The following is a 26,618-nucleotide window of genomic DNA, read 5'->3' as shown; positions in this document are numbered from 1 at the left end:
TTGAGCTGTATCAGAACATAAGACACAGACTACCAGAACTGAAGGAGCAGCAAAACGTCTTCACTCCTACAACTTTTTGTCCAGTTGACAGATTTGAATTTTTCTATTTTTTTTCTTTTAGACTAGTATATGCCTATGGACCACTATGGAACCTACCTTGATGAATGAGGGATTACTATTACTATTAGACCACATTATAACATAAAAGAAAGTTTTAATAGTTTAAATAGTAGTTTTAATTAGTATTGTGGCATCAGAATCGGTATTGAGCATTCCTTATAGTATATTCTTTTTATTATTTTAAATTTTAGTATTGTGGTCACACTACATTCTGCTTACAAGCTATTAACAGCCTTTATTATTTAAGCCAAAGTATCTGTTCTTAGCCTACTAGATTAGATTAACTCCCATTCACCTGCTACAAGTTTCCATGAACATTTGGTGTTCATTCATTTAAGCCCAGAGCACATGGACAGTGTTGTGATTCCCTTCTGTTCTACCTGTCTATTTACAAACTTGGGATGGCACAAAGTATTATTAGTCACAGACTGCAGTTTATCCAGGTGGACTTGTACCACAAGCTGTCAGATGTTCCTAAAAGGAAAGCAAAGCATGGTAGTGCATTTGTCTCCTTTCATTCACACCAGAAGTTTGATAATTTCTTAAAAAGCTGCTGACTTATGCTACCAACATCTGGACTGTCTAAATAGCTTCAGATACCAAGATATCAAATGAGATTGGCCAAATATAAAAGATATTAAAGGAACTGTATGTAAGATTTTGAGTTTAAATTTTATAAACTTGGCCTATCTGTGTCCCCAGGCAGAGTAGACTTCTCCAAATCAAATATTGATTTACTGTTAACAGTTGTAATGGCGATTTATAGCCTTTAGTTACAAAAACATTTAGTTATAATTTGTTGTTTTGTTTTTCAAGACTTTGGTTCTCCAATCAGAAAGCAGCCTCAGCGTCACATGAGTCTCATTTGGGTTGCCAGTTTCAGTGTTGAAAACCAGTTGTTTTAAACCTAATAAGGCTCTCTGATCTGACTCCTCGCAGCTGCAGCCAATCATGAATCAATGCTAGTGCAGCCTTTGAGAATGAGAAAATGTTTTAGTTGAGTGCTAAAATAATTAGTTGCAGCCCTAACCGTTACTCCTAGTTTTAAAGATCTGAGTGAACTCTGGAGGTTTTGAGCTTTCACATGAGGCATGGTGGCTTCATCTCAGTATATGGCCTGTCCATTGCACTTGTAAAAACATTTTGAGAGCTAAGGAGTTGTCTTGATAAAAACTTAGTACAATTAGTATGATTGTTTAGTTTTTTAGTTAAAGTAACAATTGCACAAAGGCTTATAAAAGCATTTTGAGAGCTAAATTGATAATTTGGTGATAAAAACCTTGCATATTCTGTATTGGTAATACAAATACATTAAAATTGTTCATATAATTTACAATTCTTATTGTTTTTTTCCTCAGGTTTTGACATCGAGGGCCTGCCTTCAGCTGTGTGGCCAGGAGGAGAGACTGAGGCTTTGACGAGGATAGAGCGCCATCTGGAGAGAAAAGTCAGTACTGCATCTCTAGTTCTTAAACTTGAATAAAAAAAGCTATATATATATATATATATATATATATATATTTTTTTTTTTTGAAAACTAATAAAAATATAATAATAAAATATAAACAATGCATATTTTTAATCATTATCATTTAATTCAAAAAGTTTGAAAGTTAAACTACATGCTTTTACTATTTAAAAAGATCTGAAGTTGATCATTGACATGAATTGATTGTTTTACATCCAGTAAAACCATCTGTAATTGAATAACTGCAAGATGAATATGTTTAATGCCATACTGTGAAACATTTCAGACAAAGCAATGTCTCCATGGACACGAAATCACATCTTGTACCTTTAAGCGTAGGACTTCAAAAACAGTGTCCTGATGACTACCTATCTTTGACCATACCTGGACGAATGAGAGAATACACCGATATAGGAGTACCATTACTCAACAATATTGTTTGGATTGGAAAATGAGATTCCATAGCAATTATACACTTAAATGATGATTTTGCTGTGTCCAAAACATTTATGTGTCTCCTCCATTCTTTTGTGTGTGCAGGCATGGGTAGCTAACTTTGAGCGTCCTAGGATGAATGCTAACTCTCTGCTGGCCAGTCCAACAGGCCTGAGCTCCTACCTGCGCTTTGGCTGCCTCTCCTGCCGCCTCTTCTACTACAAACTCACTGACCTCTACCGCAAGGTTCGTGCACACACACACACACACCCAAAACCAAGTTATGTATATATTTAATTTTTATTTGGTAACGCATGACTTGATTTACAAAAGAAGCTGTCAATTGTGGATAAGATTATAGCGGAATAGGGCTGAGTGATTCCTTTTTTTTTTTTTTTTTTTTGACAAGCATTTCTACTGATTTGTGATTTATGTTTCAATAATATGATTCAGTTCAAAGTTCGCAATTGAAACACATCAATGAGAACTGACAAAAAGACTGAAGTATGAACTGATAAACTGATGAAAAAAAAAAAACATTTCAGGACATGTTTGTACAGATCTTAACTAAAGCAGTTTAAAGCAGCAGAGTAAGAAAGGAAATGTGATTGTTTGTGGAGGACGTTAGGGTACTTCAAAAACTGCAGCCTTTGCGATTAATCTTGCAGACCTATAGTAGATTTTTTTCCAACTGCACTGTGTGGTTCACAATAATGTTATTATTTATGTAAGTCTGGGTTCTCCAACCTTTTAACCTCAGCGAGCTACTTTACAAAAATGGCAAAGAGCTATTCCTTTTAGGTGTTGCACAAAACGGAGCCGATCTAAAGGTAACAACTATAGCTTTAGTCTGGGTATATTTATTTGCATATAAACATAAACCATAAATCAATATATTGGTGAAAAAAATTAGATATATACTATGATAACAGACATGTGATTAATCAGATTTTAATTATTGATAATTGCAGTGACGCTGGGGATGTTCTACATTTATGTTTATGGTGGAATGTTCATCAGTTACCGTGGTGACACAATGCACATATTAGCAAACACAGCCAAAAAAGTTTTCGAATGGCCTACAAACTCAAAAAAAAAAAAAAAAAAAATCCAAATGGATTTAAAGTATACATTTTCAGGAGCCTGTGATCAAGTGTTCATGGTCCTGTTTAGGAGTTTGATTTTTGACAAAAAGGTGAGAGTGACTAACTGAAAAACTGTTTGCTAATGCTAGCTGGCTTGTGACTGTAAAGTTATTTGAATTTGAAGCATCATGATGACATCAGCTGCAAAATATCAATTCAGCACTTCAGTAATATGTATAACTCGTAAATCTTTTGGGGAGTTACTTGGAATGGGGCAGAGAGCTACTGGTTGGAGACACCTGATGTAAGTACATATGAAACGAGGATGGGTTCAGGTTCTTTCTGTATTTGAAAATGATTGAGGTAGATTTTGATAATTTTTTCCAAATGTATACAGTATGAAATGAAACTACCTCTATGACAGCAGGTTATTCACACGTATTGCACCATCTGCCCCTCTAACCACCACCAGCACTCACACATACACCACATCCATAACAGGCAAAGTGGCGTCCTACTGTGGCACCTCTAACTCACTGTATCCCCTTCTGTGTAGGTGAAAAAGAACAGCTCTCCTCCACTCTCCCTGTACGGCCAGCTGCTTTGGCGCGAGTTCTTCTACACCGCTGCCACCAACAACCCGCGCTTCGACAAGATGGAGGGCAACCCCATCTGTGTGCGCATCCCCTGGGACCGGAACCCTGAGGCCCTGGCCAAGTGGGCCGAGGCCAAGACTGGCTTCCCCTGGATTGACGCCATCATGACCCAGCTCAGGCAGGAGGGCTGGATTCACCACCTGGCCCGACACGCTGTGGCCTGTTTCCTCACCCGTGGAGACCTGTGGATCAGCTGGGAGGAGGGCATGAAGGTAAGAACAAAAAACACTCCCACCATTGTCTATAAAGTTATTCATGGACTATTACCTCCACTGGTCAGTCAATTTTTCAACATCAGAAGGACCAGTCACAGCAGAACCAGAGGAGCAGCGAGAGGGAACCGCATTGTCTCCTATAATATCAGAATCAGAATCAGAAGACTTTTATTGCCATAGTCTGTGAACACAGTTCACAAACTAGGAACTTGCTCCGGTGAAAAAGTGCAACATAAACACACTGAATAAATACAAATCATATCATATGATCAGTAACAATAACAATCAAACCTGTTGCCAAGTGCTTGTCTCCTGCCAAACCAATGGAGTGGGCGGACCTTACCTTTGACACACTCACTACTGATTGGCTCTTACTATGATACTTTGAATTACAAGTATGTAACTTGGCTCCAGATTAACCACTATAACTGATGGCCTGAGTGTGCTTCATTTGGCTCGAGCCGAAGATTATGGGTGATGTCACACTCCCTTAAACCACTTGAATCAGTAATGAATCAGAGTTGAGTAATAGTATTTGTCATTTTGTAGTTTTTCTTTACACTTTCAACAGTGTTTATTTTGGACTCATGCAATATTTAAATATGTTAATAATAATAATAATAATAATAATAATAATAATAATAATAACATTATATGTATTATTTCAGAATGATGTTTGAGAAACCAATATGCCATTACAATACAATCATATCACAATATGGTAATATTGGTGGTAAATATTGCATTTACATTATGTTTAAATAAACAAACCAACACTTTTGGAACAGTATAGTTACAATTTACTGTAAACTGTGACAAAAGATTTTGTGTTATGGTTTATACATAAAAACAAAAATGGGGGAGGAGGGTGTCTTCTAATAGGTCATCAGCATGGCGGAGAGGTTTTTGGTTTTTTTTAAGGTTTTTCAAAATGGCATACATTTTATGTGGTATAAAAGTTATATTGTCACATTCTACACCAATACTCCAATACTTGAACAAAAATGCGTAGTCTGGACAGCAGTTTTATCTCTCAGTGTTCCGATGTGTTTGATTGACAGGGCGATCAATCAGGGACATGCATGTTCTGTCTGTATCAAAACAGACATGGCTGCTGACAAGAGGAAAAGAAGAGAGGGGGAGAACAAAAACATAGGGTCTAAAAAATATTGCAGATTTTTGCCTAATGGTTTTCAGATTTTAGAAGGTGATGATTAAATACTCTCAGATGGGAGCAAAAGCCACAGTTCCCTATTCAACACTGTACTTTGCCATGAAATATCTTAAAATGTACTCACAAATGTTTAACATGATCATTTCTGTCGGTCGATCCATTACCTTGCTATATTACAACAAAAAGCTGCTTTTTAACAATATTCATTTTACCTGCCCCATCTTATTAAATATTATTGGCCTATAGAAAATTGTGATGTCATGTGAAACCCAGCAATGGCGATTTCAATTGTGATTAATCTTGCAGCTCTAATACAGAGAGAAACTGATTAGATCCTATTCCTATTCCTGCCCAACCTTTTAAAATTTCACTTGTTTAGTCCCTCTGGTGTTGCCATAGGTGTTCGAGGAGCTGCTCTTGGATGCAGATTGGAGCGTGAATGCTGGGAGCTGGATGTGGCTGTCCTGCAGTTCATTTTTCCAGCAGTTTTTCCACTGCTACTGCCCTGTGGGCTTCGGCCGCCGCACCGACCCCAACGGGGACTTCATCAGGTGGGTACCGCTCCCCTCTCCGACCTGCTGATGACCTACTGGAAGGCACCCTCCTCCCCCTGTCTCTATAAACCACCTAAGATTCAGAATAAACTAAAACTAAAATCACTGCTAGCAAATGAGAAAGCTTGAAGTCCATGGGCATGATGAAAACAGTTACTATTACGATTAACAATTCAAAACAAAAATATATCTTTTGAAAAATCGTTAATGTTACATATAACAGGAAGCTGAAATTTTAAGGATACATATGTGCTTTTTCTCTTTTTTTACTTAGACTTTGACAAACATTAGCTGAAGATATTTGCTTGTGCTGGTTTGTGCAATTAATATTTAATAAAAATTTACACCTAATCATACAAATTAAGAATTCATACTGTAATTGCACAATAGAAATGTAAGATCACAATTCGTTAATGGGTTGAAAGAATATATTTATTTACTATAGTCCACTGGACAACATACGTTACCTTTATCAATGCTTTTGGTATCTCAAAATTGTATTATTATTTATTCATTTTCATTCATTCATTTGATCTTTATCATCAATGACACAAATGCAGGCACATGATCTATAGCTGTTTTATTAGTCATCAAGCATGGCTGTGCAAATTACTGTGCATTAGTAAGATTATTTGCTGTGACAACCCTTAAAGGGAATCCCCAAAGGCAAAAATGACAATACAAGTAGACATAATGGAAGCCTATTCAAAATATAGTTGTGTTAATTGCAGTTGCCTACTGTGTAAATATAGCCATACGGAATTCATGTCTCTGCTGTGTGTAGGCTGCTCATAATACAGGTATGCAAACATAAATATGCAAAACAAGTCAGACACAAACTATGGGACAAAATGACTAAAACTTATAACCAAATGTTATGGGTGTGTAAAACTTGTGTAAATAATGGTTGTATTATTATTAGCATCACTATTGTTAGAAATAGTACAAAGTAAGTCCACTCAGAACAGTACATTAATGTTCAAAATAGCGGTTCCTGAAACTGTAGCAGTACCGAAACATAGAAATATAACTGCATATTGGAATAACATAAGCTGTGAAAAAATATACATATATTTTTAATTCCATATACTTCCATATAAATGCAGTTAGAGATGAGTCAGTAGGGCCAGTTTTGGAGAGATGGGGGTTGAGGGGGTACCTCCAGACTCCTGGGTAAGTGAGGTAAAGCCCATATAAGTCCTTATTTCATGTTTAAATTTACCCTGTTGTATACTCATATTTTGAAACTTCAGCATGATAGTTTTTGAGCTGGTCTATGTTGAAACATGTGCAGTTGCGTGTTTATGGCTGTAAGTGTGTATGAATGTCTGTGTATTTTGTGTAACTTTAGTGTCTATATATATATATATATATTTGTTGCCGACTGATACCTTTCAAAGCAGACGTAGCGCTTGTTTAACTCTCTAATGTGGCTGTGTTTGTGTTGGCTCATCTGTTTGGGGGATTGGGAGAAAAGTTCAGCTGTCCCTCTCCTCCTTGTTGATTGTAGCTGATTGCTTTTAAGCTCATTGGCTGTTCTCTCCACCCTCCATTCCGGCGCGGCCTGCCTCGGCCTGACTGCCCTGAATGGGCTCAGGGTGAGTGGAGACTCCAGTGGCCGCTTGGTTCTCTTTGTGTGCTACCCTGAGGGACACTCTTATTCTTGCTCGCGCCTCAGCGGCACCCTCTGGGCAGGTTTGTAACTCGGTGGCGTCTCATTTCGTCAAAAGGGATTCTGACCACTTGGTAGGGAAAATACGAATGCCTGGCCTGCATTCGTTAGGTAGAGGACTATGAAGCATTCCCCGGAGGGTAGTGAGGAGAGGCGTTGGACCAGCTGTCTGCCATCGCAGTGTTGCAGCTAGCGCTGGTACTCGTTACCCGCGCCGTGCCAAGCGAGCCGGTCCATTGTCCAAGTGCTGGGCAAAGCCCCTCATCCAGCCCTTTGTGAAATGTTCAGTGGTGCTCTGCTTAGGGGAATGCAGCCCTGTCGGTGCGAATGGCCCTGGAGCAGCGGCTGGCTAACACAGAGCTATACTCCGTACTGCTCATCATATCAGATCTATCAGACCATACCTATATACTTTAGGGATTCGCGATCCGATACTGCCGATACTGGTATCGGCGCCAATACTAAAATCTTAGCTAGATCAGATATTGCTTGCAAACATCAGTTCAGCCGATATCCTGGTTGGTCATATAAATTGTAATATGACTATATACTAGTCATAGTTGGCCCAGAAAGTCTCATAATGTTTGAACTTTTATTAACACAAAGCTGTTCTGTAAATTACTTTAGAGATGCATAATCGCTACATACACATTTGGATCAGTTTTGTTTTATTTTATTTTTAAAAGAAAATGTATGGAAAATATTTTTTAGTCTCTGCACTGGTATCGATTGATGTTGTCTATTGGTAGATACTTAAAGCTACAGTACCGAAATTGGTATCGGAACTGAAAAAACTGGATCGGTGCATCCCTACTGTACTTGCACTAGTAAAAACACCTGTCATAGTAGTTCAGTCATTATTATGTATCACCACTTGTTAGTTAGCCAACACTGCAACTGCATCTTTCGTACACAATGGATTACTCTTTCTTGTTGTACAAAGCCATCACCACCCGCTGCCCCCAGAGACCGCTTGTCATTGGCAGGTCGCAGATCTTCCTGGCAAAAGGGTTGTGGTCCTTTTTGGTGAAATGAGGGGGCCCCCTAGTGGGCCAGCCCAGAGTGCGGCGCTGTGGCTGTGGGAGGGAACAGTCAGCAGGGAGGCTCTGGCCGACTGACCACTTAAAAGACAACCACCACAGTCTGAAGGGGGACCGGGGGGACTAGGCATGAGCTCGTTTCTCACTCCTCCTCTGTCTGATCATGGGGAGGGGCCTGGGCAGGGGGGGCATGGAGCCGTGTCGTACAGTGGACCACTTCTGCCAGTGACCAGCACCACACTAACTCTGTAGGGATGCATTCAGAAACATTCAGAAAGTTGGGAGAAGTAAGTGAATAAAGCTAACTTTTTACAGTGAGATGGATAGTTATCATAAAACATTCATCTTATTATGAACATTTATTAATGCCCGCAACTAACAACAAAGCTAACCAACTCAACTTTCAAGCTTAGCTAACTTCCACAATATTCTCTCGCATGTTAAACTACGCAGAGGGTTTGAGGCCGTGAACATATTGCACGCTGGACGTTAAGCCGTGTCACGTTTATTTTATAACCATTACACTTCTTATCACTTACTTCTCCTCTAGCTAACCTTTACTAACCAGCTCTAGATGCATGTTTTTCAAATCCGTAGACATCATTGGCAGAACTGTTCCTCTGTGCACCGGCTCCTCTCAGGGGGTGGGAAGGTGGGGCGGCCGGGTGGGCTCGGGGTGGGTCAATTCTCTCTGCTTTCTAACTGCGTATTACAGTAGAGGTCCTCCTAAGCTCCATCTGGGCCGGTGGACAGCGCGTCGCCGATCTAAACCCGGAGTGCCGTGGTACCTCGCCCTACCAATCCCACCCCCTCCCCACCACCACCACCACCACACACCCCTCCTGCCCTGCACCCTGACCCCTCTGTCCCCCAACCTACCCCCACCCTATCCCCCCACCCTCCTCCTGTTGTTTTTTGTTTTCTCTGCCTCTCAGAGCTGCACTGTGCCGCTCCCCACAGCTCCACAGCTCCCCTCCTCTGTCTGTCTCCCTTCGCTCTCGGGACTCTCGGTAAGGTCGCACCAAGTAGGTAGGTGATCTTTTTTGTCCAAACCGGAGGAATTCCACGACAGAAAAAAAACAACGTTGACACCCTTGGCTTTTGGCTTACTTCCTGGAGAATATTTTGGTGGCGTGTGGCTGCATTTAAGTAATTGTTGCTTGGGACCACAGCCCTTGTTTCTCTATCTCTCTCTATATGCTCGAGCACTGCGCTGTTAACTCACTCCAGTGCATTATGAAGATCATACTTTACTACTTTGTGCAGTGTTGTGAATGTCTGTAGCTTTCATTTTGTAGCTTTCATTTTCCATAAACCTTTTTTTTAAGTATAACCGCATGCTTCTACTACATTTCTACTAAATTGGGCCATTTCAAAAATATTGTGTCGGAATTAGAAGTAGCAAATTTGAATTCAGTATTTTTTCTTAATTATAAAGCGAATAATTTAAATATTTGAAAATATATATTTTTTTATCTGTTACGTTGTTTTATTTGACCTATTATAATTTTTTCTCATATTTTTTACTCTTAGCTTTGTTGTAGTACTTGTATTGTATTTTCCTATGAGACTTCTCCATGATACAACTGACTTTTGCTTCCTTGTATTAAGCCTGTTCGAACCACGCTCTTTCCTCTCCATACAAGCTGGCATGTCTGATTTCTCCCTGTGCTTTCAGACGTTATTTACCTGTCCTCCGAGGTTTCCCCGCTAAATACATCTACGACCCATGGAACGCTCCAGAGTCCGTGCAGGCCGCCGCCAAATGCATCATCGGAGTGCACTACCCCAAACCCATGGTCCACCATGCTGAGGCCAGCCGGCTCAACATTGAGAGGATGAAGCAGATCTACCAACAGCTCAGCCGCTACCGGGGCCTGGGTAAGATTGGGGTGTTCATGGTTAACAGATAAACAATTTCAAAATGCCTAAATCCCCTTTTTCACCTAAATCACCTTTTACACTACTGCCTACATGGTGCTTTAATAGCTTTATCTTCTGTTCCTAGTCCTTTTTTGGCAACTTTAGTGCAAACTAGGCAAAGCTTGCGGCTTTCTTTTCAAAAATGTCTAAACCTAAGATTGTGCTGCCTTTAGTGGGCTCTGCAATTTCCAGTAGTTAGTGACATCACAAGAGACTGCCCTGATTAAAGCCAAGTGTTTCTGGTTACAAACCTGGCTGCAGGGGTTGAGTTTGAAGTTTGGTTGTTAAAGATTGCCGACCCCTGGTCTAACAGATATCCAAAGGGCAATTTGTACCTGGTTTCCATGCTTTGTATAAACAACTATAGCAGGGGTGGCGAATAAGGTATAAAGAGCCAAAATTTTCAACCGTAAGAGTCAAAGAGCCACACGACACACTGACCTGCCAAGACAGACACACACACACACACACACATTACTTCCCATAAAACACTCCTCTCCTTACAAAACAACAGCAAGCATTGTACTTCTGTTCATTTCAAGATAAGTGTCCACCCTCAACACACACATCAAATGCAGCTTAGCCAGAGTTAACACAGCACCTACCCCCGAGGTCAGATACCCCCCCACATACACACACCAACACACACACACACACACACACACAGGCATCTCTTCCTCTGTCTCTTTCTCTCGCTCTATCAAACACACACACACATTTTCTCTTTATCTTCATCTCTGTCTCTCTCTGACACACACAACTACTGAACACACTTCAGAAACACATGTAGGGCCTGTATAATGTAAACTGATGGAATATTTTTAGTTTATTTTTTAAGTCTATTTTTTTATTATTCTAAGCTATTTATCTATTATTTTTGTTTTATTGCACATACCATTATCCTTCTGTTCTTTAACTGTGCGGTACAATACTGGAATTTCCCCACTGTAGGACTAATAAAGGCTTATCTTATCTTATTAAAATATTAACACAAGCATAAGTCAGGTGTTATTTCCAAACTACATCACAGATTTTCTTACCTTGTTGGAGTAATGGGATGATAATCTCAGTGGGGTTTTTTATTATCTGGAGCCAAGGTTTCAATTACATCCACAAAACACTGTTTTAAAAACTCTCCTTCATTGTACGTTTTTTTAGCACGGGCAATCTTCCACGCCACTTTATAGGATGCAAGTGTCACAGTTTCTCCATGCTTGTTCAATTGCTGAAACATTTGAGACTGTCTTTTTACCTGGCTCAGTTTGTGCTTGGGTAGTTCAGAACCTTTGGGGAATTCCTTGTCCATATGAGCCTGGAGAGGCTAAAATGACGCTGAAGATTTGAAGCCTTGAAATGTGATATTGTAGTATTGCAGATTAAACAGAGTGATTTGCCTTTCCGTTCAATAAAAAAGTAAGCATCTTCCCATTCTTCCAGAAATGTCCCGTGTTCATCCTCATATTTTCATTTAGTTTTGCATTTTGCCATTTTGACGACGACGGTAACAGTCTGCACGCGCATTAAATGTTTACTTATTTTTGCGGCATTAGACGTGACCCACGCAGATGAATAGCGGTCACGTGTCAGACGCAGCGTAAAAAAAGCTGATAAATCAGTTTTTATATATTGTTTATTGTTTGTTTTAATAAGCCCTGGTGGATTTGAATGTGTTTTAAGAGAGAAAAAAATAAGTGAAACATGAAACGATGCAAAGAGCCATAGTATATAGAAAATATGATGAGAGGCAAAGAGCCGCATTCCTATTGGCAGAGAGCCGCATGCGGCTCGAGAGCCAATTCGCCACCCCTGAACTATAGTGTTTCAAATGAATTAAAGTTGAACTTAAATTATCCATGTAGCAAACAAAAAATGCTGTGAGCCGTCATCCTTATATCGCCTTCGAGCTTTCGGAGTGTTGAGTGAGTGTTCATCCTTGACCTGAATTTAAAAAAATAAATTGGAAGAAAACACTATGTCACTAAACAATGAAAAATAAATATTTTAAAAATATCTGCACTTTGGTTTTTTTACCTGGTTAATGGGACTTCAGGTCCTGAACCTCTGCGCACAGCGTCTGTGTCTGTCGGGGCTGTACGAAGTCACTTTCATCTTTACGCAGGACTGGCTGTCGTTTGTGAGGTGTGAGTGGTGTTTCTTTTTTACATAGTTCATGGTGGACAATAGCTGCTCACATACGTATGTGGAGCCAAAGATCAACAGGACTCCAAATGCATATTTCTTCATGTGTATGTAGGTGTCGGGGATGGAAAGTCTCGATAAATGCACGGCGTTTTGGCGGGTATACCAGCTTACACAAGTGTGATGCTTATTTTGAGACGCTTATTTTATTTTGACGAAAAATAATGAAATATAATTTTATTTTAATATTTCATGATCACAATAATATTCCACTTTTGAACTACATTTAAAAAAAGAACTAACACAATTAAAATACACTTCAATTAAATACTTTATTTTACCGAGCCACATGTGGCTCCAGAGCCGTGGGTTGGAGACCCCTGTGTTAGACCAATCCCACTGTTCTTTATACCTCCAGGCCCTGCCCCTCCTCACACCTCACTCTCTTCTTTAGTCAACAGGTACTTCCCAGTTTAGCAGCTCTGTTTGATATGTGGTTTTGGGTGGAGTTTAAGTGTTTAGTCCCAGTTTAATTGCTTTTCCAAGTGACAACATTTTCCCCGGTTAACTGGTGAAATTCATTTGCCTTGTCTCTTACACATAGTTGTAATTTACAATTATGCCACTAAAGAGCGCACAACTGCCCTTATGCTATTCTGACATCTCCGAGGTGAAAACTAAGTTTGCTGAGCAGCAGTAGTAATGGGTTTATCTCAGGTCTGGGCAATCCTGAGGGACACTGCAATATTGATGGACTAATTTAAGCATGCATGGTTTATTTAACTTTGATTTCACATGAATAATGCAAACAGGATTATTCAGCTCTTTTTCTGAGATCAGAAACTATCGATCCTTTAACAGCTCAAGCATCTCAGCGCAAGCTTTACACTGTGACTATTTATTTAAGGGTATTTTATTCAGAATAACACCTAAAAAGTGTGTCTACACAGTGCTTCTTCAGCATTTTTTTTCACAGAAAAAGACATTTTATAATAAAACTGAAAATCATTATGAGGACAAACATTTTTGAATAGTTTCTTCTATTATATTGCTGTGTTATTGTAGCACAAATGCTAAATTCCTAAATGTTATGTTTCTGAGTTCTCGTTCAAAGCAGTCAGCACTTTGACCTACATGTAGACTGGGAACTGTCACAAAACACACAATGGGCGTAGTCAGATTACTTCCTGGATGCTGACTTGATGGAAAAAATCTTATTTTGATCCTATTTTTGTCTGTTTGAAGTAGGGGGATGCACATTAATCAGTGTGTCAGAAAAGGGAATAATGTCCCCAAAATAGCAGAACATGTCAATACTGTAATAACATTATGTCACTGTTTATAAAGAAGCAAATACATGGCTCAGTTTCAAATGTAGTCATCTGGATAATGTTTCTGAAATTGAGACATGTCAAATACCATTTGGAAATCATCATCAATCTGACTGTGCTGGACTGAGAAGTGCAGGGCTAGAGACCAGTATAAATGTCTAGCAGTCAAAACATCTCAATTTAAAAAAAATATTGTCCCTATGGCTACCTTTGCATAGCTGTCATGCACTGAAGAAATTCTTGATCAACAAAAGATATCTCCTGCAGATCCTTTAGTCGATTAAAACGGGATGTGGCAAAATCTCAACTCAAATTCATTATCTCCGTGTAACTGTACTCAAAATACTACAATTGCAGGTCATGCAAAAGCAACTATTATACTGAAAAATACTAGGAAAAGTGTATTTATAAGGCACAAGGCAATTAGACACAGGATTCACACCCAAATCTTCAGCTAATCAATTCCCAATCTTCTCCTTTCTTCTGTTGTGCTGCATATAAATCCTTATAATCTAAATAAAATTGTTAGTTGACTAATACAAATTTTGGTCAGCCAAAGATACCATTGACGATCAATCGAGTAAACGACTAAAGGATTACCGCCCTACTACCTTTGAAACTTTTTTTTATCAAGCCAATACACAATTCCAGCCATTTGTGAATTACTAAAACTACTACCTTCACTCATTTTGATGATCAAAACCATGATTGTTCATTAAAAAAGTGTCCTTTCTCTGAAAAAGTAACAAAATTGCCACGTACATTTTCCAAAAATTTACTGAAAAATATTTGTGGTGCTAAATTGATACAGCAGCTTATAATATCAATACTGTGTCATGTAATAACATGGTAAGGGTTAAGGATAGAAGGTTAAGTTATATGTTACAACAAGTTGAATAAATGCAGGATACTATGGGACATTCCATGCACCCAGTTACCTGTGTAAAGGGTACAGAGAAATAAGTGTATTACTGAGCAGAGCAGAGCATTCTATAGGCCAATTTTATTTAATACAGATGGGGAACAGATCAATTTAATGTGAAATGCAGATTTTTGTTGTAACACAGTGAGTTATTGGGTCTAGTTAATAATAGAAATGATCAGGTTCAACATTTGTGCATTTACCTTTCAGATATTTTATGGTAAAGAACAATATAATCAATAAGAAAAACTGACTCTTAACCCCATCTGGGAGTATGACATCATCACATTCAATAATCTGAAAACCACTAATATTCACCCAACAAGTACTGTAAAGTCACTGTAACGTGTTTAAAACCACTGTCTCTATGGAAACAGTCACTATATACATTCTTCATGGAAACAGTCACTATATAGTCTCCATGGAAACAGTCACTGTATACATCTCAGTGTCAGAAAACGTTTGTGTAATGCATGAGTCACCAGTAGCTATTGGTTCAGTGACATTTCATAATAATAATCCATTAGTAACTTTTACAGATGCTCAAAATCGCTTTACAATTTTGTGCATTATTTATTCATTCCACACTGGTAAGCAGTTGTGGTAAACTGCTATTGTGCTATTGTAGCCACAGCTGCTTTGGAGCAGATTGATGGAAGCAAGGCGCACACACACACACACACACACCCCCACACCCCAACACACACACACACAAACACACACAACTTTCATACTAGGGAATGTGGATGAAGTGCCTTGCTTACACAACACACTGACATAACAACACCTGAGACAATGAGACAGTAGATTTGACAAGGAAAATTAAGCACAAAATGACAAACCAATGTGGCAAAGACATAAATGAAAGAGAAAATGTTAAAGATTTCAAACTCATAGTGCTCTGTCTTCAAATACAATAGTCCATTGATTCACTGACGGAGATCTAATTATTGGGTTATCTTTCAATAAGGCTCTGTACCTGATTTTTTTTCCCACATATTTGAGCAAAATGTGTCTTTCTCCAGTATAGCTATATTGTATATGCGGCTCTTGAAGCCAAAATAAATCCGCTGTGTACTGCCTGCATCTCATTATAAAGTGTTTTGTTGTCTCAGACTCTAGAAGTGCACGGTTAGCATGCTACTTGTTGTTTCACTGTGACTGGAATAACTTATGACCACTACAAACGTTAAAATTCACTAGTTTTTTTCCCACGATTTTAAGACAATACACATGAGGTACAGAGTTTCATTAGTTTAGTTTGGTTCTCCCCTAAACAAAATAATGTTTAGTTTCAGCTGTTTATTCTTATTTATTCTAATGATAAATATACTTGATAACATTGGTGTGTCTTATTGCAGGTCTTTTGGCGTCCGTGCCGTCCACCAATGGGAACGGGAACGGAGGGATGATGGCGTACTCACCCGGAGAGCAGCCGCCAGGATCGAACAGCAACAACAACAGCAGCAGCAACGGGCATGGTAAGTTCAGTGGCAGCTTCACCATGTAGGAACTCATAACTCTGTCACAACAACACATTTTGAAGTGAAACATATTGCTGCAGAAAATATGATAAACTAGGGCTGACCAATTTGGGAAAAATATCTAATTATGATTTTTTTTAAATGTTGTGATTAGATTTAAAGTTTATTTTTAATAATAAGATTCTGTTCAAAGTTTACATTCTCAGTGCCTTCAGGATTATTGGGTATTGCTAAACAAAATATGCAAGATTACAGAAGTTCACAAAGCCAATTTTGCATAATATAAGTCCAAAAAGCAAATTTATATGCAAATCTTTACTCACAAAAATCATTTCTACAATCTTGACACTACATTAGATGTCATTTATTGCCATATTGTTAGAGAAGATCACCTAATTGTTGAAAGTATTTTTTTTCTTATATGATTTTTTAAAGTAATTTCCTGAGAGTTTTAGTGAATAGCCACTTTTGATTACACAATAAATTATAACAATGCATATTATATACCAAGGAGTTGGACTGCAAGATCAATTGCACTGGAATTAAAGTTGCAATATGTATGGTTGCAATTAGCAACTGATAGTATAAAAGCTGTAGTTTATCTTTCTACAAAAATGTTCTGAAATGTGATTACTGTATTAACTTATTTCATTTTTCATTCTCTCATATGTTAGTGCTTCTGGACATATTCACTTTGAAATGTGTCAATCAAACAAAGATTACAAAACAGCTAACATGTAGCTCTAGCCTTTACTAACTGGTACAGCTTTGGTCACTTAACCACAGCCTGATATTCACTCTCATAAACTTTGGTCGTAGCCACAACTGATTGTGAGAACCATCACAGTGTGCATGTGTGTTGTCATACAATTTAAAATGACATGCAGAAATGAAAAAAATCATGCACTGCACACCATGCTTAATAAAGGCTAGAAAAAACATAATACTGTTGTTCATTTCTTCCAGGGCATGGGGTATCAGGCAGCCCGGTTGCTACAGCGAACGGCAGTGGGAGCATCTTGTTGAACTTTGACAGCGAGGACCAGACAGGGCCCAGCGCTGTGGGTCAGCAGCAGAGCACACAGCAGCAACGAATGCAACCCATGCCCCAGCCTCAGACACAGCAGCAGCAGCAGCAGCAGCAGCATGGTGGGTCTGCTGCCTGTGTGGGACTGGAGAAAGCCTGCAGCAAATTTGTCAAATAAAATAGAATAATAGTACAGTGGGTATTCCTTTTAAGTAAAGACTTGCCTCAACTGTTGTGACATCACCAAAATACACCCAGACATGTTTAAATAATCTACAGTTTGTGCCACCAGACCAAGTTAAAGCAGATCAATGAGAGGTGACCCCACTCACTGAAAGATTTCATGTTTTTAGCTATAAAAACATTTGTAATTGAGATGGCTATGTTTAATGCCATACTGGGGAACATTCCAGGCAATGGAGAGCACATTCCAACAAAGTAGATATTGCATAGCGCACTTTTAAATTGAAGGAAGTGAAAAAGTTGTGATACAACTCATGCACCCTGACCTGGCCTTGATCTATATGTGAAAAGATGTATCAGAAAAAAAGTTTGACTTGGAGTAAACTTGCAGCGAGACAATGGGAAAGATCTGACATAAGATATAAGCAACTTGTTTGCACCCATTGTTTTCATTTCATTTTTCATTAATTTCTGAACATTCTGATTACATAGCATGTTAAAGGGTCTGTCGCCATGACAATAACATGCCTGATTTGACTTTCTCCTTGTTTGTGACACAGGATACCACTCAGTGCCAGACACCAGCCAGACCATCACCAGCAGCCGAGTTTACCACGAGTTTGCTGTGCCTCAACATCCAGGTCAGTGTTCTCTACCATGATGTCATCACATGCATCAGCCAGGACTTCGTATATGCTCCATATAAACTGCCCTCATTTATTTTCATTGAACTATTTGGATGCACAGTTTAAGTGCTATGTTTATTAAAATCTTCAAACAATAGTTCTTTCATGTCCGTGTGGATGTAGCGTCAATTGGTTTAGATGGGTCTAAATGGACATAAACTGATTTAATTGCAATTAAAATACTTTAAAACATACACACACATATATGTGTCTATATATGTGTATGTATATATAATATTATTATTATTAATAATAATAAATGAACTGAACTTTAAAAAATACAATCACCCAGCTAAAAAAGATGTTGTTGCCTTGGTTGACAGTGGCATTGGGTCAAATGCAGAGGACATTTTCCCTACAGGGACAAAAACACTTTTGATTCGCTTATTGTAACCATTAAGTTTTCAGTGAATCATGTACTCTCTCCTAAGCAAGTGATTCTTCACTGTCTTTGTACAGGACTGCACCTCCACACCAGAGGGGGCATCACAGGAAAACGAGCGCGAGAGTCGGAACGTGAAGGATCGGGAGAAGAAGAGCAGGCTTCCTGTTCAGTTCTTAAGATGCAGCGGCAAAGTACAGAGGTGACTAGACTCTACCAAAACTCATATGGGTTATTTATTTTTAAGCTAGGCAGATAATAACATTGTTATTGAGATTGGTCTGTGAGCAAATGTGATGAAAATGAAAGATTAATTATTTGAATAATGATGCAAGCAAGAGACACTGTAACTCCCTAGGTACCAGCCTACCACAATAAGCAGTTGCCAGTACCACAATTTGACAAACACTGCCATAGAGGACTCACTTAAAATTATTTGATTGTACATTTATTTCCAAAATACTATAAAATATTGTAATGTACTTTTTACAATTAGTATTCACATCATAACTAAGCAATATACTGTTGGTAATATTCACCGGGAGATCTGATTTCCACAACAAATTATAATTTTCAAATTTATTTTTGTACTAAAATGCTTTTGTTTTTGTTGAAATAGCATGCGTTTTTATTAATTATACATCACGTACATTAGATGTATTCAGATTGTATTGCCCTTTTTCTACCACATCCTCCTGAGTTGGTATGGATTTCAAAATATTTAACTAGGAATTTGGAACGGTGCCTCAGCTTATTCATTTAGATTTTACTCATGGTTTCAGTCTATACATTTCCTTGCAGGGACAGTAAAGGGTACATTCCCTTCTTGACATGGTGAGTAATGGAGCACAGCAGATTCATAGGTTAGTTTTGTTGGGAACTCCAGGCTTTCTACATAGTTCACCAGTGTTGGGCAAGTTACTTCAAAAATGTAATTAGTTATAGTTACAAGTTACTTCTCCCAAAAAGTAACTGAGTTAGTAACTCAGTTACTTTTTAGGAGAAGTAACTAGTTACTAGGCAAAGTAACTACTCTGCGTTACTTTACTCCACATTACTTATTATGTTAAAACAATAAAAACACAACAGATGTGAACCTTTAACATTTATTTCACTTTAACAGATTGCAATTATATTGCATTTGTTTTCAAGTAAATTATAGAATGTATCAAAAATAAAAAAAAAATAAAACATTTCATTTGAAGTGCAAATAAATCAACATGTCACACAATTTCAGACAACTGAACTTCAAGTATTTTCTTCATTAAAATAAACAGTAACAATAAAGTTCTTTCAGAAAAATACTGAAAAGATTCATTACCATGTTTTGCAAAACTAAGGCATTCAAATGTAAACCATGTAAAATAAGACAAAACCTTTAACCTTCTCTGGCCACGCACTGTAATTCTCTGTCCAGTATTCAAATATTAATCACCTCTGATCTGAGCCTGTTCCTCTTTGGAGAGAACACAGTCACGTTTCTGATCAAAACACAACTCGGACCTAATCTGCTGTGAACGCATGTGTGGACAGGACATCATTTCCCATCATGCATTACGCGTTTGTAGTCCATGCAGGCGGCCGCAGTCGGTGGAGAGCTGCTGCGCTCGCCTCGCTCAAAAACTTCCCGTTACCGGCGCATACGTCAGAGGAAGTCAGTGGCATCTTGGACACAAAACAAACCGGCATGCACCGCGCACCGATTGACGGCGTCGTATCTGCGCCCGCCTCATCTCAAACGAGCCTTTTATCTCACCCCAGCCTCCTCTTTCACCAAAGAAACACAACAGCAGCTCCTCGGCTGAGAGACTCTGATGAAGAGTAGAGTAAACTCAATTAAAAGTAACGCGCTACATTTTATTGTCAGTAACGGTAACGGCGTTACGACGCTAGGAAAAGTAATTAGTTACATTACTCCGTTACTGAAAAAGTAACGCAGTTAGTAACGCCATTATAGTTTAACGCCGTTACTCCCAACACTGTAGTTCACCATATACATATCTATAGTGTATTCTAGTGTGGGCTTTCCACTGTATGCAAATCAACTACTTGATTCATAATAAGCAAAGCGAATGAGAGACACCTATCCAAATGAATACAGTTTCTACCCTTACATTTAAATCAGCTGAGTCAATATTCAAACAAGGACAAACCATAACACTAAGGAAAACCAAAGCTACATTTTGCTGGAGTAAAAGTGCACTGTGTAACTTTTCTGTTACAGGCCCTGCCAAATGATTTTAATTCATTTCTTTGTTTTTTGTAAAGGGACATTGCGTATTAATCACCATCAAACAATGTAAATAATAGACATAGACTAGTTTAGCCCATGGACCACTATGGAACCTTCCTGAACCACTGAGGGATTACACAGATATAAGGCACATGATAATATAAAAGAAAGTACTACGATTTCATGTTGAAAATTGTTGAAAATCACATTCTACTGTCTAAAAAAAGAGAGTTTTATTCACTGTGGGATTGGAATCTGTATTGAGTATCAAGTCTATTCAATTCAATCCAATCAAGTTTTAAATTTCAGTATCCTGATAACATTAGTGCTAGAATTTGCTGATTTGAGCTCATTTCCATCTGTAGTTTCTTGGCAAGATGTGAAGGAGCAGCCTAAAAGTGAAAAATGACTAAATATACAATAACACTGCAGAGACAAATACATTTTATACAATCACTGCTCACAAATCTTCTCTCTGTGGAGAAGACTATGCACAAAAATATACCGAATATCTTCACTTGTGTCAGCAAATAAGTTTGCCCTGGAATGAGTGGTCATAAAAAGTTCACCTCAAGGAACAACATGCCCCGTCTCTCTTATTCATTTAAGTTCAACTGGGCTTGTAAGTTTCATAAGGTTTCATTTACTTTTAGATTTATTCACACATGACTCAAGTTTGGCAAAATGCTTGGTCAGGCCACATTTTCATTTTGGCACCTGAGATCTTCTTGTTACAGCCAAGAGACTCCGCTTTACTAAAACTCAGAGAGACGCCATGTAGTGCAGTAATGTACCACTAGAAATAATATTTATATATATATATATATATATATATATATATATATATATATATATATATATATATTATAATATTAAGCTCAAGTTTTCAAATTCAGTTATAAATTAGGCCTGTAACAATATAAAATTTTGAAGTGTGGTATATTGTTGATGTAAATATCGATGCTAAACGATAACATTGAAACTAATTTATTCCACTTACACGTTAACCCTGAAGCAGGTAATCCCCAAAACTATTCTTAATTGTTAAAATGTATGAGTTGCAGTAAATAAATAGTAGAATGAATCACTTTAGTAGTCAGTTTGCATCTATAATGAGTCATAGAAGCAACATTAAATAATAGTACTTTCTTTTATACCGTGTCCTTATGTGTGTGTAATCTTTCAGTCATTCAGGTAGGTTTCATAGTTATACTTCTGATGCAGCTCAAGATCGCACTAAAGCTATTCAAGGAGGTTTTATTTCTGTCCTGTGAATGTGACTTTTTCAGTATCGACATTTGTTCAAAAGAGTATCTAGTCTCGATACTAGCATTAGTATCGATTAGTGTCAGATTTTTTTATACTTTTGACAACTCTTATTTATTTACCCTGTTAGTGTACTAAATGTTTACATCTCCTGTCTTCCCAGACTTAACACCAATGATGTGCACTTTGTTGTCATCTCCGAGCCAACATTCGGCCAGCAGCAGTGAGGCACTGTGGACCCTCTCTCTCTGAAACAGCAGCCGTAGAGAAGTCCGCCTCGTCTCCACACCTGTACACTCACTTTACACAGCAGGCACCAAACAGACAGGTGAAAATGTGCCCATGCGCTCATATACCCTGTGCATCGGAAAAGGGATCTAAATGCCTCAAATTTGAGTTTTTTTCTTTTTTTGCACTGTAGTTATTATCTACACCAGTTGTTTTTTGTTTGTTGTTTTTTTTTTTAGCAGTTTTGATGCCTATTACATTTGTTAACACAGGAATGACTGATTTTGAAAGCGGATTTAAATTACAGTGACTTGATATGAAAAGTAACATTCATAAGTGTTCAAAGCTGTTTTTAACTCAAATAGTAGCAGTTGCCAAAGCTACAAGCCAATAAGTTCTCAGATAACTTCAATCATTTAAATACTTTAAGACCAAACATTTTAAGTAGCATAAATTGTTAGCAAAAATATCACTTAAAATGTAAAACTTTTAAACCAATATACTAATGTTCCTGAAGTTTGAATGACGTTCTTTTTTACATACTGATTATCCAATATATTAGTTGCATCATATCATTAGCTTGACAATTTTATCAAAATTCAATAAAATTTCTTGCTAAAAATTAAATTGAGGTTTAGATGTACAAATATTTTCTTTGAGCAGAAAAACAGTTGATTTTCCAAATTTGCCTGGTCCATTCTTACAATGTGGCATTATGAGTATTGGAGTCTTTGTGTACCTAGTGCTATAGTGTGTTTTACTGGACCTATGTCAGCTTTATAGAGGTGTTGCTAGTGTATTTTCAGTTTAAAAAACAAAAAACAAAAATGTTGCATTTTTTGCTTTATTTTTTAATTTTTTGATTTTGTTTAAACACACATAGAAAGTGACATCTTTTATGTTATCACTCATTTATGATTTTATTTACCAGACCAATTTGTTATTTACCTTTTCACTAAATGTTGTTTTACAATTTGAAAAGTGTATATCATTCAAAATGTAATGTGAAGAGATTAAATTAAATAATTTAAAATCATAATTCATTTAAATGCAATCATGAATATGAAATGATGAAACCAAATTGTTAAAGCAAACCTAGTTGGAATTTAAAAAAAAAATAGATCAGTTACTCGTAAAAATTTTATACAATTGATATAGGGGTTTTTTTTTTGTTTTTTTTTATGCATAACAATTTCTTAATGATCTGATTTGATTAGCATATGTATGGTTAAAAGTACCACAACAGTATTGGTGCAACAGTGGTATTTTTAAATTCTGCAGTAACCTTTTGACATACTGATTATCCAATATATTGGATATTTTTATTGTACAAATTTAATGTACAAATATCAAAAATTCTGTTGAAATATTGCCTCTGTCCAATAGCAAAACAGCTGGTTTTGTTTTTTGGCCCATACAACACATTTTCACCTCTCTGTTTCTCCCTGTCTGCTGATGTTTTTATTATTATTATTATTTAAATGTACTCTCAACATTACTGTATTACATGTATTACGACCAATAACTTCAGAGTATCTTTGAAGTATCTTTCTGTGGTGTTGGAAATAGTTTTTTGCTGTGCAACAATGTTCAACAACCAAAAAGTTTAAGCTGGTGTACACGGACAATTAATATAAAGGCATATATGTACTATAATCCAATGGTTACAGACACATGACTCAAGGATGTTTTTTTTTTTTTGTTGTTGGTTTCTCTAATGTTTCATATAAAAATCAAAAACAACAAAAATGTTCAGGTGAAAACAGAACTGAAAATATTTTTTGTTGGGAAAATAACATTCCGTGTACAATTACCCTCATTATGAAGGATTACTACTACTGTAATTCGGTGATAAGTATATTTACTGAATTATCTGTGACTTTTTGCATTGTTTGCTATTTGGGTTTGTTTCACAATAGCATCTGCTGTTAGGAGCCAAATGCAGGTTTCAATTGAATTGTGCTATTTGAATGAATAAGGAGAGGAACTGGAGGGTAATGTCAAAACTCAAATTTAATCAAAGAATGTAGCATTGTAAAATACCCTACCCTTACACTTCTACTCATTGCCCCACTCAAGCTTAACTTTTTCACCATGTTTGATGTGGTCATCTTTAATTCACTTTGATTAGGCAAACTCCTCATATACAAAAACTCAGCTTCTTTTTGTTTGAATTCAACATCAGTAACTAATTATTGATTTTAAAAAACTTCTTTTTTTTTTAATTGCACTTGCGGGTTAATACTATCTATCAAAATTGGGCAAATTAAAAAACTGACTAAAATTGAATGGGGGATTGTTATTTAAACTTCGTCACCAAAACTGATTTGATATGGCCTACATATTACACATTTTTACTAAACTGCTAATTAAGCTTCAGCTTAATCATCAGATTATTTTACCCTCCAGAATTTTGTTGTTCTATAATGGGTGGGAATGTATATTTTTATGTTTTAGTCAATGGATGGGTCTTTTAATTTAGCATACATCTTGAGAACTAAAAAACTAAAATTTGCTCTGACAGTTATCTGCACACTTCAAACAGTCCTACAAGCACAAACTTAACAGTCCAGAAACACATTATACAATATCCAAGTAGGGATGGGACAATATTAAAATTTAGACCCACAATTATTTTGACCAAAATAATCGCAATTAACAGTATTATCACGCTAATTATTAAACCAATGTTTAGATTTTTTTTTTTTTTAAGTCTAAAACATTAATTACCATAAATTTGCTGGAGTCTGAACAGATGAACCAACCTGAGAAAGCCCCCAGAAAAAGGATATGATAAAGGATATGCTGCATCGCAGCCATCAGCTGTGCAAAATGTTCTTTAGCTAGTGCTAACCTAGAGAAAGCAAAGTCGACACAGACATGTACCATTATTCATACAAATCCAAACTAACATAAATTACATTCAATAGTTGGTTTCACATGGTCTATTACTTACGATGGATATTTTTGGCTCAAGTTTGCAAATGTGCGTGCAAGTTGGCTGTTTGCTCTCGCAGCTGCAACTTTTTTTTGGCAGGCTCTGCAGATTGGTGGCTCATCTTCTTGGTTTTGTTTTTCAAAGCCATAATAATGACACACAGCAGACTTCACCTTCTTGAGTGGAGGTGGATAAAAGTGTGGCGTCATCCGTAAAGGCGATTATAATCGTGTGCAATGATCACGATTATTACAAAAAGCCACAAACGATTAATTGCAGACCTTTTTTGATCGCGATTAGCGATATTATCGTATATCGTCCCATCCCTACCGTGTTATTATAGTGATGCGCCATTGGTAAAATGTAAAAATATGACTGCAACAGATTATTTCTGGGAAGTCTACTGCTATCTATATTACTTCTGTCTGAGAGTGTGCAATGTGACCTGACAGTTGAAAACCACAGAGCACAGGTGAGGGGGGACAGGTTTCATATCTAAGATGTACTGGTGAAAAAAATTTAATAAAAATCAATTTACAGATGGTAGCTTTAAGTAGCGTAAAATATTGAATTGACAGTAACCATTTTGAGGTGTGTCCATATAAAGTACTTGATATTACTGCTGGGGTGGGGTGGGCCGTGCAGGGGAGGGGCTTAGATGCAAATTAAAATCTCTTGTTGTATTCCTGTGTTCTAAATCTGTATGTTCTCAAAAGGATGACCATTGTTCGTTTTTGTAGCTTTTGTCACTATGGATAAGAAACAGTTTTTATTCTCGCTTGTTTTGTTTTGTTTATTTTGCGCCCCCTGCTGGAGGGCACAGCTGCCATCTATTATCATTACTGTATTGCGCTCTGTCTCTCCTTGTGTTGTGGAAGGCTTTTCTCGTGCTTGATCAAGTTCATGAGCGGAATTAAAAATTGTTATAACAACTACAGTGGTTGTGATTATGTCTATGGAGGATTATTCAGCAGTTTCCATGGTGACACAATGCACACATTAGCAAACACTGCCTGATGACGTTTTTAGATCTTTAGTCTGACAACTCAAGAAAAAATACAAAATGGATTTAAACAACACATTTTCAGGAGCCTGTGATCAGTATGAGCCTTCATGGTCACATTTAAGTGTTTAATTTACCAAAAAATGTATATATTTTTATACTTATATACTTGTATAAAACACAATATTTAATGTATGTTTCATAAATAACACCACTTGTAAACGTGGATGTGTTCAGTTTGCATATAGCCTATATAGTACTGTAGAAAACTCACAGAAATACAGAGACACACCTCAGGCAGGTGTGAGCTCTCCTCCCTCTACAACTCTGCACGGGCTTTTGTGTTTCTGGGTTTCAGATGACACCACAACATTCTATAGACCAATAATATTTCACACAGATGGGAGTAGCTACAATTAATATTAAAATGCATTTTTCTGTTGTAAAATAGCAC

At 37.4% G+C, this 26,618-nt stretch overlaps 1 protein-coding gene across 1 annotated transcript in view; it reads left to right on the top strand.

Moving 5' to 3' along the window:
- The window catches only part of LOC117373197 (cryptochrome-1-like), a 58,987-nt gene extending 32,894 nt beyond the window's left edge, over positions 1 to 26,093 (top strand). The window contains exons 6-16 of the mRNA XM_033969118.2: positions 1,479 to 1,567; positions 2,129 to 2,269; positions 3,665 to 3,976; positions 5,553 to 5,704; positions 10,098 to 10,300; positions 16,096 to 16,215; positions 17,185 to 17,367; positions 17,989 to 18,069; positions 18,574 to 18,698; positions 22,159 to 25,057; positions 25,088 to 26,093. Of these exons, the coding sequence (XP_033825009.1) occupies positions 1,479 to 1,567; positions 2,129 to 2,269; positions 3,665 to 3,976; positions 5,553 to 5,704; positions 10,098 to 10,300; positions 16,096 to 16,215; positions 17,185 to 17,367; positions 17,989 to 18,069; positions 18,574 to 18,698; positions 22,159 to 22,164 (1,412 nt within the window). The 3' untranslated portion in view covers positions 22,165 to 25,057; positions 25,088 to 26,093. The remainder of the gene's footprint in view (positions 1 to 1,478; positions 1,568 to 2,128; positions 2,270 to 3,664; positions 3,977 to 5,552; positions 5,705 to 10,097; positions 10,301 to 16,095; positions 16,216 to 17,184; positions 17,368 to 17,988; positions 18,070 to 18,573; positions 18,699 to 22,158; positions 25,058 to 25,087) is intronic.
- The last annotated feature ends 525 nt before the right edge of the window (positions 26,094 to 26,618 follow it).

This window comes from Periophthalmus magnuspinnatus, chromosome 7, assembly GCF_009829125.3.
Source record: "Periophthalmus magnuspinnatus isolate fPerMag1 chromosome 7, fPerMag1.2.pri, whole genome shotgun sequence".
In the NCBI taxonomy this organism is placed as follows: domain Eukaryota; kingdom Metazoa; phylum Chordata; class Actinopteri; order Gobiiformes; family Gobiidae; genus Periophthalmus; species Periophthalmus magnuspinnatus.
This window is presented reverse-complemented; position numbering and strand designations above follow the sequence as displayed.